Source organism: Anarrhichthys ocellatus, unplaced genomic scaffold (assembly GCF_004355925.1).
Source record: "Anarrhichthys ocellatus isolate YVR2014 unplaced genomic scaffold, GSC_Weel_1.0 scaffold32, whole genome shotgun sequence".
NCBI lineage: Eukaryota > Metazoa > Chordata > Actinopteri > Perciformes > Anarhichadidae > Anarrhichthys > Anarrhichthys ocellatus.
Window position 1 is genome coordinate 1,744,648 of NW_022280062.1, and position 14,080 is coordinate 1,758,727.

Below are 14,080 nucleotides of genomic sequence, written 5' to 3' on the forward strand. Positions count from 1 at the left end.
TATCACACTATTACATTAAAAAAATCACAACAGTAAACAGATATTAAGGAAAGTTAAAGCCAGTTACAATGTAAATATTATTATAGTGTAAACAATATTTCCCCTCAAAGGGATTTATATTTACTAGAGACTAAAAGCAGCTAATTTAAAGAAAAGGCAAGAAATATAGAAATGATAATAATAAATGAATTACCGGAGCACCAGCAAGCCACAGAGCGACTAGTTCAGCACTCAGGACTCCTCCGTCTGTCACCACACCAGCCTTCACCACAATGACATGTCATGTCACTCCTCTGCGTCACGTTGAGCTTTTCCAGTTTTTCCAAAACAGTCACAGAATCTCTGCACACACAGAAACTTCTGCAATGAATTCATATTGTGTTTCAAGAGCTTTCAAAAGACTCCGATACGATTCCACAGACCGGATTACCAGAAAGCTGTCTCAGTAAATAAACGAAAACATTTATTTTCTAAACCACCACATCAATGAAGAGAGGAAACATGAGTTGAATTCATACAGAAAACCTTTAGTATGTAATCAGTTGTTGTACATGGGACCAGGGAATAAGTGGGACATGGTTTGCTGCTTCACAACAGGTTTTCAGATTCAAGACTTTTGTAGTGATTTAATGCTGCACAGAATGAACTTGAAGTCATCATTTTGAGGTACACCGCTGTGATGAAAAGCAGCGTCTAATGAGATCAGACACATATATTCTGGTCATTCCAGTGTATAAAAGTCTCTCACCGCACCTAGAGACTGTATCTGCAGGGTTCAACAGTTTATCAGGACATCACACCTTTTGTAAAAGAAAAGGAGGAGGAGAGGTCGAGAGCTCAAAACATGGGATTCAAACCTCAAGACTTCTTCTCTGGGTACCAACATGTGTTTGAAACATGAGTGTTCAAAACTATGAAGGACTTAAATCACAATTTTGCAAATTTAAACTGTATTCTATTTTGGCAAAGTTATTGTACACCTGCTTATATTTTTAAAAAACAACACACATTTTGTTTAATTAAAAAAAAAGGTTTTGGAGAAAAGCGTGTATATTCTTGAAACTCTGGTATTATTTGGCTTTGGATCAAAACTAAGTTAATGAATTAGCACCAGTATCAAAAACTCTCCAACAATATTTAAACCCAAGTGACAAATGGTCCCTATCTCTATTATAAACAGCTGATTGATTTAGGAGAAATATAATAGCATGTATGACAATTCCTGCCTAATCAAAAGCACGGACAACACCAAAGAGAGGAGACAAGGAGAGAGGGCTTGTGGGAGTTTGAGTGGACGAGGATTCTGCTGGTTTGTCCCTTGAACTGAAAAGAGTCTTGTCGAGTTGTAGAACTAAAAGATGCTCCTGTGTGATGTTGGAGTGAGAGAGCGCGACCGGAGGGGCTGGAAGTTTGGGTCCCCTCCGGTGCTGGTGCACCCCGGTGTTCCGGCGTCGATGTTGGAGGGGGACTCCACCATCACCTCCTCCGGCAGCGGAGGAGCTCCGGGTTCTCCGGGCCTCGGGAGGCTGGAGGAGGAGACGACGCCGATGCTGACGCCGCCCGCGGAGGTCAAGTCTCCGCCTCTCTGTAAGGACAGCAGGTTGAGGGAGCCTGCTACGTCTGAGGTGGAGAGGCTTCGTTCTCCGTCGGGGTGGAGGAGCAGAGTGGAGTTGTTTGAAAACATGGAGGGGGTGTCGCTGGTCGGGATCGGAGTGCCGACGCCGGTGTCGGACGAGGAACTGGAAGCCCCCACTGTGGAGCGGCAGATGAAGAAGGAAAAAGTTGAATTAAAGCATCAAGAACAGTAGATTTAAAATAGCTTTTCATTGAGACGTGGTCTATTCACCTTTGAGGGACTCGATCTTCTCGTTTTTGGCCTTTTGCACCTCATCTGTGATTTTGGTGATGATGAAGTTTTGTGAGCGCAGCTCCCTGATGGAGTCAATCAAGGTGTCCAGGCCCCGGGGGTTCTCGGCCAGTAAGTCCAACAACATGGCCGTCCTCTTGGTCTGCGTGGTCCTGCAGCTGATTTCCTCCGCGTCGTCCCGCGTCAGGATCCGGCGAGAGCGCAGGTAGTCGAGGTGGCGCTCGGCTCTGATCTTGTCGCAGAGGTAGTGCCGCATTCTGGTCAGCACCTGGAAATGGAGGCAAAAAGGGGAACAAAAGTGAGCTGTAGAGGCTCCTGGAACAGGGGGGGGGGGACTCTTTCCATCGGGACTGGGGAGGCTGGGAATCACCGTGACAGAGGGAAATATTCACTGAAGTCTGCAGCAGAATCAGAATAAGGATTATAAATTGTTTTTTTTACACACACAGAATTTGTCTTAGTGTTTGGTGCATTAAGAGGAAATAAAAACAGTCATAAACAAAAATATAGCATAGAAACAACATCATAAAAAGACACAGTACAATGTGACAGTTTAGTGCAGGATGTGCAAACATGTTGATAGAGGGACATGCAAATGTTACAGGTATAACAGTACAAGATGTGCGTTGTTGTCAGGTGGTTAATGATTACCGTGTATCCCTACTAATGCTTCCGGTAATGCTTTCTGATCAGGCACACCGAGCAAACCCAGACTGTATTTACAAAAACGCTCTTAATCTCCAGCCTGTAAATTCAACACTGTTAAATTGTCAAACCCCACAGAGGACTGTGTGTTGATGGGGGCACAGAGAAGGTGTGGTGGACTATTTCCTCCTTCTAACAGGCCTTTAATTAAACGAGGTAGAAATAAAGAGTCAACGGGGCAGCAGATCTGTCTTCGTGCTCCAGTTACCTTTCCTTTATCAGTACGACGATCGATAAGGAAGTCAGATTAGGCTGAAGTATCGTACTCACGTCTTTCTTGATCTCTGCCATCTCATCTTCAGTGAGCTGAGGAACATCCATCCCTCTCACTCGGAAAAGTGAAAAACCAAAGCGCACCGGGTAACAAATGACGACTTAGATAAGTTAATAAGATAGTAATAAAGACATTAACGACATCGATACGTTAGGTAGCGTCAACAAATGTGGCTCGTCATTATTTTGTCGGTGAAAGGCGGCGGATCCACGGTCCATTCAACTTTTATGTTTCGTATAAATTCCCCGGACTTCCTGATTGTGTCGATGTTTTACGTCAACGCGAGAAGAAGAGAAGTACGGACACTAGAGTCGTCGGTTTCACACGAAGAGACGGTTTATTTGGTTGGTTATCAGGTAAAAAGTCTGATATTGAAATAAAAACGTATCTTACAGCAGCAGACTAAGCCACCGTTGTGTAACTTTCTTCGTTAATTGTTTTCAGGAGCTGTTTAATGTTTCTGATACAGGTGAGATGCTATTCTGACTCAGTCCACTGGGTGGCGCTGCTGGACCTCACACACGCACCACACAGGATTTCTTTCACACTATACCTGTGAAAGTACTGTGCTCAAGTACAATTTGAGGTACTTTTACTACTACTGTACACAAATACACAATATAAGGTATTGTGAGCCATTTAAAATGAATTAGACTGCCCCACTGTATCCTATATGAAATAGTTGTCATACATATTTCATTAATAAAGCTGTATGTTTTATTCATTTTTTTAAACGACATTACATTAAAACACAGAATAAGGTTAACCCACACAAACACAGGACAAAAATAGTGAAGAAGAGTGCACAATGTGATGAATTAAACAACAAAACCGTGTACGAAGTAGTTAATTAAAATCAGCTCGACATCAGGGAAAGTCTTCTATATGTATGAAATACAGTTTGTATCAGCATTAATATTCCTAACAATATGTAATAACGCTCAAAGTTGCCATTTTTCTTCATTGAGTACTTTTACTTTTGATTCTTTATGTATTAGTTGTTTTCATGCAGCACTTTTGCTTGTTTACAGGATCGGAATACTTCTTCCAGCACTGGAAATGTGTTTCAAAACCAAAGCCGTGATGGAGGTACTCACATCCTTTACTTGAGTAAAAGTAATACCAACAAAATGTACAAATAATAAGGTATTATCAGCTAAATTTACTGAGTATCTAGTACACATAAGAGCGCATAATACTGATGAATAGCTGGTGTTTCATGAAGGAAGGGTTCATTGCAGGACTGTTGTATTAGACTGCATTCATTTTTAGAAAGTTGTAGCTAATTAACTGGCAACTGAGTGTACTTTGTATGAAATGGTATAAGAAATACTGTCTTCTGCTAAAAGGCTGAACACACAGACACACCAACACAGGTGTTTTCATTTATCTTGCCTTATTAGACAACCTTTCAAGACCGCGTGGGCGTTTACGGACCACGCTCGACTGACAACTCCGTCACTCTCCTTGTTAAAGCAGGACCATTTGCACTTTTATTGTTGTTGTTGTTGTTGTTGTTGGTGCTGTGCTTTAAGTTTGGTGACCTTGTGTAATTCCCAGCATTCAGCAGTTCCACCAACCTTCAACCTAGGCGGAGGTCTAATCAGCCTGAATAAGTGAAAACACCTGTGTGAGCCTGCAGGGTCGTAGTCCTGCAGTAGACTACGAGTCCTACCATTTAAAATCTTACCGAAACTAGAGTACCTATTGGTGCAGTGTTCTATTATTGTGTACTCTGTAAATATTTAATTATAATTACTGAAGCATTAACGAAGGGGCAGCATTTTAATAATGTAGCTGATTTTAACTACTTTATATGGGTTAAGAACACAGCCTCATATTTAATGAACTGATTTTGTTTTATTTGTAAAAATCTTAATCTGCAAAGTAAGCACATACAGCTGTAACTACAAACACCTCAAACTTGTACTTAGTTACTTTCCACCTTATTCTGAACGTTTCTATCCAGTTCTGCATATTTGAATGTGGTTTTAAAGTTTATTTTATAGACTCATCAGATATCACACATTGCTTTGTCTTGAAAACTACTTTGCTCGTCTACGAGGGCAGTTGAAAGCTCATGGCATTTAATATTAAAAGGATAGCATCAGCTATACACGTTGTCGTAACTGTAAATTGTTCCAACGGATCGGCAGGGAAAGTGTGAATCAAAGCGGAGAGAACAAAGTGTCTTCATAACGGCACAGTGAACTGCCGTGCATGAGAAGAACCAATATAACACTCCGGTAAACATGAAATCAATTGCGAAAATGGCAAAACAAGGTTTTCACTTCCCTCTAATCATGATGTGCCACAAACTGTTTGAGGACGGGTGCTCCCTGAGGAGATTGTTGTCAGGCTTGTTTTGTCACGTCCTGCAATGTAAAATGTACCGTGTAGCTGGAAAACACCAAGCAGTAAGCAATGCTAACTGTAAATCAGGCCACGACCTTCTGACGCTCGCTCAAACGTTTTTTTTTTCTGTGTAATGATACTGATTTGAAATTGAGGGGAAAATACAGGCTCCAATAACTACGTAGCTGCTGTTGCATCCCAGAGGAGCAGAAAGATGCCCTTTAAATGTCAGGTGTTAAAAGGTCAAAACTGGATGTGGACGCAAGATAAACAGAAACTAACAATACATGGGCTTCATGATGAGTCACATCTTTCCTATTAAATTGCCGAGAGCAGTAGCCTGGAAATGATGTTGTGTCATCCGTGAGACATTCAGACGAACCCGGTGCTCAGACATGTGCGTGGCTTTTACAGTCAATGAGGCATAGAAATGATTATAATCAACTGGACCTGCAATCATATCTGCACACCCCTTGCAGACATTCCCGTCAGTCGTACAGTATGTATGATTTACACAATAGCCAAAGTAAGCTTGTCTCACCATTGTGGTTTCACACCGAGTAGCACTGGGAAGGTATTTCAGGTAGTCAGTCTTTCTGCCACACAGAATCTGATTCCCATATTTTGTCTATTTTTCTTTGTCTTGCATTTGTATTTTAGCATGAAATGACTTGTTACACTCTTCTTCTTTTGTCTACCCTCTCATCAAGTATCAAGTATCTTAATTGCATTTAAGATGCTGCACAGTATCAAGTATCAAATCATAAAAATAATAAATCTTGTCTCTTGACAGTATAATCTCCAGGATTAGTGTTGCCTAACATTTCTTATAGCTAAATCCAGTTTTACCGTTGCTATGGATGACCACATGAACTTGGCAGCAAGATCAAAGATCAAGATCAAATTCTCCAAACATGGACTCGATACTTCACACTGTAAAATGTTACTTTCTCATGGCTGTTAGAGGAATAGTTTGACATTTTGGGAAATATGCTGCTTTCTATCCAAGAGTCAGACGAGAAGATTAGCCTACCACAATTGTCTCTGCGTTAACTCCGGAGCTATAGCCATGAGGCGATTAGCTAGCTTAGCTTAAAAACTGGACACGGGGAAGCAGTTAGCCGGACTCTGGTCAAAGTTAGAAAATATACGCTTATCAACAACTAACAAATTATATCTTAGTTTAATCCATTTACAAACAGAAATGCAAAAACATGTAGCTTACATGTTGTAGCTATATGTTGACAAAGTAGCGACACAATAGCTTCCTTCACACCAGCATTTGAAATGTTGCAAAAAAAATAAATGATGTCCTTATAAGGGGAACAAAGAGCCCGCAGAGTCCAAAACGGAGCAACATTAGCTGTGTTATTGCCCAGGAAGCTATTGTGAATGACTTGCGCTAGCATGTCCCCTGCTAGCTAACATGTTAGCAGTGAACGTTAGCTCCCCAGCTATAGTTTAACAATTAACCTCCATCACCAAGCATCCAGACCCACAGTGAGTTGACGTGGTTTCGAGTTCTGACTTGAAAATAGCTTTCACGTCCTTCTTTCCTAAGTTACCAAAAAAAATGTACCAAATTTTTCTACCAAACTAAAATTAATTATTACCATATTACCAGAAAACTAAGCCCTAACTTCACACAGTCTTGATGCCAATCTAGTCACAGATGATGTACGATTACCATCTTTTAAAGGAATGTTCCCAATGCACTGTGTAAAACTGGCCAAAAGTCTATTCTAAAACTACAACATAGGAGTGCCTGGAAATAACTTAGTACTAATACTAACTGAAAAAATGTGCTTGTTTATTTTTTTAATTGACTTACAATTATCGCTGAAACAAATATTGCTTGAATTTGTGACGAGAATGTAATTGAGTATGTTTTAACAATAGTCTGTTTCCGTTTTTTTTTTTGACTAAAGAGTACAAAGAGGGTTAGGGCTGGTGAAGCAGACAAAATACATTGTAATGCCTAAGTTCAGCTGCAACACAGCTAACAAGCTAGCTTCCTCTATTTTGCAGCTTGCTGTTGACTATTTTCCAGCTGACAATTTCCAACTTCCGACCTCAAAGCATTCCAGGTGCACAACGCCAAACGTAAATTAAAAAACCATGGCTGACCGTGACAAACTGATGTTTCTTTGGCAACACACAACTGAACTCTCAGCAGTGAAGCCTCCACATTTTTGTGGCATTTTTAACATTTGTCTGAATATCTTTTTGCTCAGAGAAAACAACTTTCAGATTTATGTTTCAGATTTTTCGGTGACATTTTTCTTTTTTCTTATTATCTGGTTGACAGTTTGATTGTGAAAACCCATTACCTCTGACGTCTGCTAGGAAATGCAGCTACACTTGAGCCGTGAGTGTTCTCTGTGATCTCATCCTGCCCTGTGTTGGCTTCCATCTACATTTACCGTTTCTGTGTTCTTTGCCGTGTAAATAGTTGAGCTTGATCATTTTTCCTGAGTCCAAACCGTTTTTGTTTTCTTTAATCATACCTGCCTCTGGTCTGGTGTTTTGAATGGATTAGCTACATAATTACATTGGTGACATATTTTGACATCAGTTTACATGCAAAAGAGGTGTTAGTGGGTATTATTTTTATTTAAATACAGGCAAACATACTTAAACATTTTGTTTGCAGATATTTCATGCATTTGTTGCCGTCACATTAGTTTGTCTGAATGATTAAGTCCAGGTTATTTTTATTTTGGAAAGTAGTGCTTGCTGCCTCTGGACTTTTGAGTATGCACATATATCACCACATTTTAATAAAATAGGCGCTTTTTGTCTTCCAAAAAAGTAGTAGACCTGATTATTTTGTTGCAGGTGTGCTGTCACAGGAGTCCAGCTACGAAATTCGAACACGAAAGTGCATAAGTCCAACTTCAGGATAGTTAGCTTCCTGTGAGGCTGCAGGATTCATTTGTTGTTTTTTTCTCTTTTCATATAAATGCTTTTTGTTGGACTTTCCAGAGGTAAGATTTTTTTTAATAAATACCCTTGTTCCTGCTTACTTCAACTGTTCCAATGTCAACCAACATCTGCTCTTTATAAAGGTGCCACTACATAAACTTAGAGCATTTTTATTAATAACAATTGAACAAACTATATCAAAGTAGCACAAAAGGAAGAAATGTAAAATATTTTTGAAGGAATATATACAGTTACGTATACAAAAGAATATATACAATTGTGTTTAATATCAGGACCACCTGCGCTGCAAATCCGTCACCCAGGCCTCAAGACTCATCTCTTGCTGTCAAGGTAGAAACACACAGGAGGCAAAGTCCTTCCTCTTCCGTTGTCACCTTATTTTGGCGAAAAATATGTCCTGTAATGTGAGAGAGAAATATATTTTTCTCTATATCAATAATGCTACATATTTATTCACATGAAGGTCTTCTTTCCTGTCGTATGGGTGTGCGTGTGGTGTGTCCTCCAAGGTATAAAATATTGTTTTACTATAGTCTATAGATAGAGCTCAATTTCATTAGAGGGACAGTTCAGGTTATGTGGGTTTGGAGACAAAGCGAGAAAGGCAAGATTGAGACATGTTCACTGGGAAATGCTGTAACAAGTGTAGCATTAAAGCATTTGGAATCAGTAAGCTAGTTAGCTAACTGGTGGACATTTAGCTAGCTGCTAAATCAGCGATGCTTTAATGCTACACTGGTTACAGAAAATGAGCCAAACTGGTGGCCAGCGGCAGCGCTGAGTCTATCGATTCCTACACCTTTGTTCTACAAATATGTCACTCGATACACACGAATTCTGTGTCTTTTAAGAGTCTTAAAAAAAGGCATTTTTTATCAAGTGACTAAATGAGACTATAAAACTTCATAAAGTGGCCGTCAGGTAATGTAAAAACATGAAAGGTTCTTGCTAGAGCCTTTGTTTGATTAGTTCGTTCTGGTCTACTGTAGCTAGAAAAAATGGCGGTGCAACATGGCGGTTCCGTGAAGAGGACCCGCTCCCTATGTAGATATGAAAATCTCATTCTAAGCTAACTAATGATTTTTAGTTTCTGGTAATAATACACGAATGAAAACATAGTTATATTATAATCAATATCTGCTATTAGATCACCAGAAATGCTACCCATTGGCCTCTAAATACCGGTACAATGATTTATACAATTTAATACACATTTTTGATTGGAACATGGTTGTGCAACAGATTGATAGTAAATTTGTCAAACATGCCAATTCAACAACTGTAATCCTTTCAAACTTCCCCAGCTGCCTTATATGTTGTACGTACATCCAAGACGACCCTCTTACCTAACATGGTTCTGCAAATTCTATATTTTATTACGGCTTTGGAGGGGAAAAGTTTCCACTCCAGTCAGCAATATCCAGGCATCTGTGAATGCACCGAGCTCACGCTCGTTGGCTCTTCATCTGCCTGAACTGGCACGGATTCAAACTGTCCCTTGTAACCTCAGTTAGATAACAGGCGAGGCTGTGCCAGTCTGCCGTTCTCCGCCTCTTGTTCTCACAGGTTATAATGAAAGGAAGGGCATTTTTCCCTGATAAGTTGATAACTCCTATTGTTCTTTGATGTGGATAGAAGAGGATGCTTTTTATTCTGGCAGCCATTTCAAAGAAACCTTCAATGTTCATCCTGAGTGGAATGTTGCTTCAGGCAATTCTTAAGTTTTCTTCTTCCTTTCTTCTTTCTTTTCGGTGTGTTTCTCATTCAGGCCGAACAAAGGAGTCCTACGGTTCAAACATTCCATGAGGCTCTTGTCTCCTTTTAAAAAAAATATTTAAGTTGATCCATCCACGCCCTTATAGGTGAGTGACACTAGCGAGGTTGGAGAATACAAACACCGATCACAGACATAGGGCAGCAGTCTAAACATCGCTTCGACCATGATAGAAATTCAGTTGCTCATAGCAATATGTAGCTTTTCTTCAATATTTATGTCAGAACTTGTGGTGCCCCGAAGTTGAATCCCTGTTGGACTGCGTCCAAATGCATGAGGTGGATATCTCAGGTATCACACTTGTCGTCGTCCTTTACTAGCTATATCACACGAGTATACTTTCTTTATTTTTCCTTTATTGAACCAGGTAAAGTCTCATAGAGATTCAGAGAGATCTGACCAAGAAGGTGGCATTAGTAAGCAACATATTCATATACATGTATGCATTTAGCAGCAAACATTGTACTGCATTGCTTCAGTAGAATACAATATAGGTGCAGAACATGTCTTTAAGCTACTTGTCTTTGAAATGTTTCATTGCTTAGAAATAATAATTCTAAGAGCTTGTTTACTTCATAATAGAAGAGCTACTTCATGATTACAAGACGGATATAAAAAAATATAATTACAGGGACACTTTGGAGAGAAAGCCCTACAATAATGGAAGTTAGTCTGGGTGGTTCTTGTCTCACTGAGCGAGGAGAGGAGTGGAGGCGTTCTTGTTATGGGAGGACTCGTGGTTGAAGCATTCCTCTCATAGTTTCGGGACACCTCTTCAGCCCGCGCATACGTCAGGTCTGCTCAGAGTGTATAAAAGGAGACGGGGACTCCAAAAGAGGGATATCAAGCACTCGTTAACTCACTGCCAGGTCGGCTGTATGATAGAGATTTTTATTTCAGGAAAGATAACTTCAACTTCTGAAGATGTGGAAAGTCCATTTCATTGTGGTCCTCTGTGTTTCACAGGTGAGGAAATACTCACTGTTCATTCATAAGCTGCTTCTTCGAGGTTGTTATAAGAGGACCATTTTTGGAAGCAAACATTTAAATTAGAAATATCTGTTTTCATCTCAGGCGTCAGCGTCGTGCCCGAAGGACTGCTGGTGTCCCTCTGACACCCCGAGGTGTGCAGCGGGAGTCAGCCTCGTGCTGGATGGCTGCGGATGCTGTAAAGTTTGCACACGGCAGCTCTTTGAAGACTGCAGCAAGACACAGCCATGTGATCACACAAAGGGACTGGAGTGCAACTTTGGAGGGACATATAGCTCTGCTAAGGGCATCTGTCGAGGTGAGTTATTGTCTTTACTCACTTTGTCTGTTTACTCTTCTCATTTCAAACCTCACTACTTCCTCCGTTTCTCTAAAACAGCCAAAGCAGATGGAAGAACATGTGAGTACAGCAACAACATTTACCAGAACGGGGAAATCTTCCACCCAAACTGCAAACACCAGTGCACTTGCATGGACGGTGCTGTTGGATGCGTCTCCCTCTGCCCACATCAGCTCACGCTGCCCAAACTGGGCTGTGCTCAGCCCAAGCGGGTCAAGGGCCGGGGTGGGTGCTGTGAACAACTCGTATGCCCCGAGGAGGAAAAGACAGAGAGATCTGCGGTGAAGAAACACCGGAAAACCCAAGGCAAAGACAGACCGTCTGAAGGCAACCTTAACAACAGGAATGAGTTTGCTCCTGCGTGGAGAGGAGAATCAAATTCTTTACCGGGTGAGCAGTTTTGTACAGTGTCCAGTCCTTTCTGGTCACATTGCTAATTTATCGAACAGGGAGCCAACGAACAAGGAAATGTATGTGAGTTTGCACTTCTCTTACCTTATTCTTTTAATCTCTGTGCAGCTTTTAGGAGTCACCCAACGGGCCACATGTTGGTCAGAGGAGTCAAGTGTGTGTCTCAAACCACAGCTTGGTCACCCTGCTCCAAATCCTGTGGCACTGGAGTGTCCACCAGGGCGACCAACAGCAACAGCCAGTGCAAACTGGTGAAAGAGACTCGGATCTGTGAGGTCCGCCCGTGCAAAATGACCGTTACAAAATTAAAGGTATATTCCAGTTTTTGAATGTCTTATTTGTTTTTAGTACGATTAAACAAAGAAACATTTTGATTATTTCATAATATGGTGGCCTGTGGTCTTAGCATGGTTTGTCGAGGTAGATCTGAAACATAATTAATTTTTTCACGTGCTTTTGGTGTTTTTTCCTCCAACAGAAAGGTCAGAAATGTAACCACATAGAAGAGGCCAGCCATCCAGCTAAACTGTCCCATGCAGGCTGCCGTAGCCTGAAGAAGTTCCAGCCGAGGTACTGCGGGTCCTGCTCAGATGGGCGATGCTGCAGGCCTCACCGGACCCAGACGTTACCGGTCCAGTTCCGATGCAAACACGGGGAGATCATCAGAAGGATGGTGATGGTGATTCAGTCATGCAAATGTAACCGAAACTGCTCCGGCAGCAACGAGAGGACACCTGCTCGCTACAGACTTCATAATGATATCCACAAACTGAAAATGTAAAGTTTTGAACAGAAGGTTGTTGACTCAGAAACAAATGTGCACTTTGTGGTTGCATGCATCTGCAGGATGAATGTCTTGAATGATTTTGCTTCATAACATTGGAGCCTTGTGGTTTACTTCTTTTTGAAGCTGTTTTTTTTTTTTACATTGTGAAGATCGTTATTTTTCTAATTAAATAAATATGTGTTCTACTATTATACAAATACTTACTATATTTACACCTCCCTGACGAGACATGACAACATGGAAATGACAAACTACGGCAGCTGCTAATTCATTACACTTATGTCGCCATGTTGCTGTTGATTTAATGTACTACATTTTATTTATAAGAAATAATGCTTCAGTGTATTGTTATATCCAATGATGGGATATTGTACAATGGTATTGGATTGACATCGTCTACACTCACTTGCCTATGATGAATATGACTGGAAATATACTTTAAGTTTGACCAATTTACTGCAGAATTTTATGTTTACATTTTTCTTAAATAAACACATAAAACAGTGCAACTTTCTCAAATACTCTTTTTCTTTTTGAATAAGAAGATGGGGCTTGCAATAATCTGAAAAAAAGGAAGCTGTCGGGGGTCTGTTGTAACAGTTTTCAGTAGGAAATGAGCTCCACTGTTTCAACTGCATCTAGCCGAGTCACTTCTGAAACATCCTCCATGCCACTGAATAGTGGCGGGAAAGAGTTTAATGTAAACCTCAGAGTGGTTTCCCTGCTGTTGGACAGATGCTGTGCACAAGCTGCAGAATTTAGTTTTATGAAAAAGTTAAAGGGTGGCAGAGAATAATCTAAACTTTGCACAGAGAAATGTTACACGCGGAACAAAGGACAATTCTGAATTTTGAAATGTGTTGCTCTTAATATTGAAGTGAGTGTTCTTCTCCATCCAACATCATACATGAGTTGAACCTTCAGAAAACCGTTTATTATGTGCAACAGTGAAGCATCTGTTTTTTTCTATTGGTCCAGCAGTCTAGATTTTGTAAAACATAATAAAATAAAATAGCGCCCAGCTCATTTGAGTCTAACGAGCACGTATACGCTCAGGGTGTGTCCATCACGGTGCTGAACTGTGATACCAAACAAATTGCCAGAAGTCACACGTAAGCAAATTTTCCAGCAAACGGCAGAGAAAAGCAAATTCCCAAAGTGTGATCAATAGAATTACGTAAACGGGCAAGACCAAGAGCAAAGGGAAAAAACAGCAGTACTGACGCAAGCAGCCGTGAAATGGTTCCATCCCCTGACAGAGAACACAACAATAGAGCTTTGTCTGTAAGAGAATTTGAGAGGAGGACTGCTCACTTGGGGGAATACGACCACTGCAAGAACACATCAAGTCTGGTGGTTTATGATCATAGATACAATACAGGACCACAAGCAGCAAGAGAAGAACAGTACAACACAAACATAGGTCCGCTTTTAGGTAAATCGTGCTTCTATGCCTCATTTATAAACGTCCATTACAACTGCATGAAAACAACCCAGCAACAGAGTTTAAAGCTGTTTGGAAACTGTCTGGGTGTTGCATGTATCTCAGTAATTATGTTTGCAGCCCTAAAGGCATGAGCTTCACAACTGACAGCTTAAATGCAAATGATTTTATGCATCATTCATCTCAG

General features: G+C 40.7%; 2 protein-coding genes across 3 annotated transcripts; one reads left to right on the forward strand and one right to left on the reverse strand.

Moving 5' to 3' along the window:
• Nucleotides 1-347: 347 nt before the first annotated feature.
• On the reverse strand, nt 348-3,152 carry bcl10 (BCL10 immune signaling adaptor). The gene is made up of 3 exons (XM_031865483.1): nt 2,843-3,152; nt 1,847-2,135; nt 348-1,752 (listed from the first exon to the last, which is right to left on the reverse strand). The coding sequence occupies exons 1-3, from the start codon at nt 2,891-2,893 to the stop codon at nt 1,352-1,354; spliced, it is 741 nt and encodes a 246-aa protein (XP_031721343.1). The 5' UTR covers nt 2,894-3,152; the 3' UTR covers nt 348-1,351.
• LOC116393294 (CCN family member 1-like) lies at nt 2,209-12,887 on the forward strand. Of its 2 annotated transcripts, XM_031865481.1 has the most exons (7): nt 2,209-3,202; nt 3,291-3,432; nt 3,878-3,935; nt 10,996-11,209; nt 11,291-11,641; nt 11,771-11,973; nt 12,141-12,887. In XM_031865481.1, the coding sequence occupies exons 3-7, from the start codon at nt 3,906-3,908 to the stop codon at nt 12,441-12,443; spliced, it is 1,101 nt and encodes a 366-aa protein (XP_031721341.1). In that variant the 5' UTR covers nt 2,209-3,202; nt 3,291-3,432; nt 3,878-3,905; the 3' UTR covers nt 12,444-12,887. The 2 variants fall into 2 exon arrangements, with proteins under 2 accessions (XP_031721341.1, XP_031721342.1); XM_031865482.1 differs by lacking the exon at nt 2,209-3,202 and having other exon boundaries at nt 3,241-3,432.
• The last annotated feature ends 1,193 nt before the right edge of the window (nt 12,888-14,080 follow it).

Excerpts from the sequence above, each read along its gene's own strand:
- bcl10 (XM_031865483.1), bottom strand. The coding sequence starts at position 2,893 with ATGGATGTTCCTCAGCTCACTGAAGATGAGATGGCAGAGATCAAGAAA. Across the intron at positions 2,136-2,842 it reads TGGCAGAGATCAAGAAAGAC|GTGCTGACCAGAATGCGGCA; the intron begins GTGAGTACGATA and ends CTCCATTTCCAG. Across the intron at positions 1,753-1,846 it reads GAAGATCGAGTCCCTCAAAG|TGGGGGCTTCCAGTTCCTCG; the intron begins GTGAATAGACCA and ends GCCGCTCCACAG.
- LOC116393294 (XM_031865481.1), top strand. The coding sequence starts at position 3,906 with ATGTGTTTCAAAACCAAAGCCGTGATGGAG. Across the intron at positions 11,210-11,290 it reads TGCTAAGGGCATCTGTCGAG|CCAAAGCAGATGGAAGAACA; the intron begins GTGAGTTATTGT and ends TCTCTAAAACAG. Across the intron at positions 11,974-12,140 it reads TGACCGTTACAAAATTAAAG|AAAGGTCAGAAATGTAACCA; the intron begins GTATATTCCAGT and ends TTCCTCCAACAG.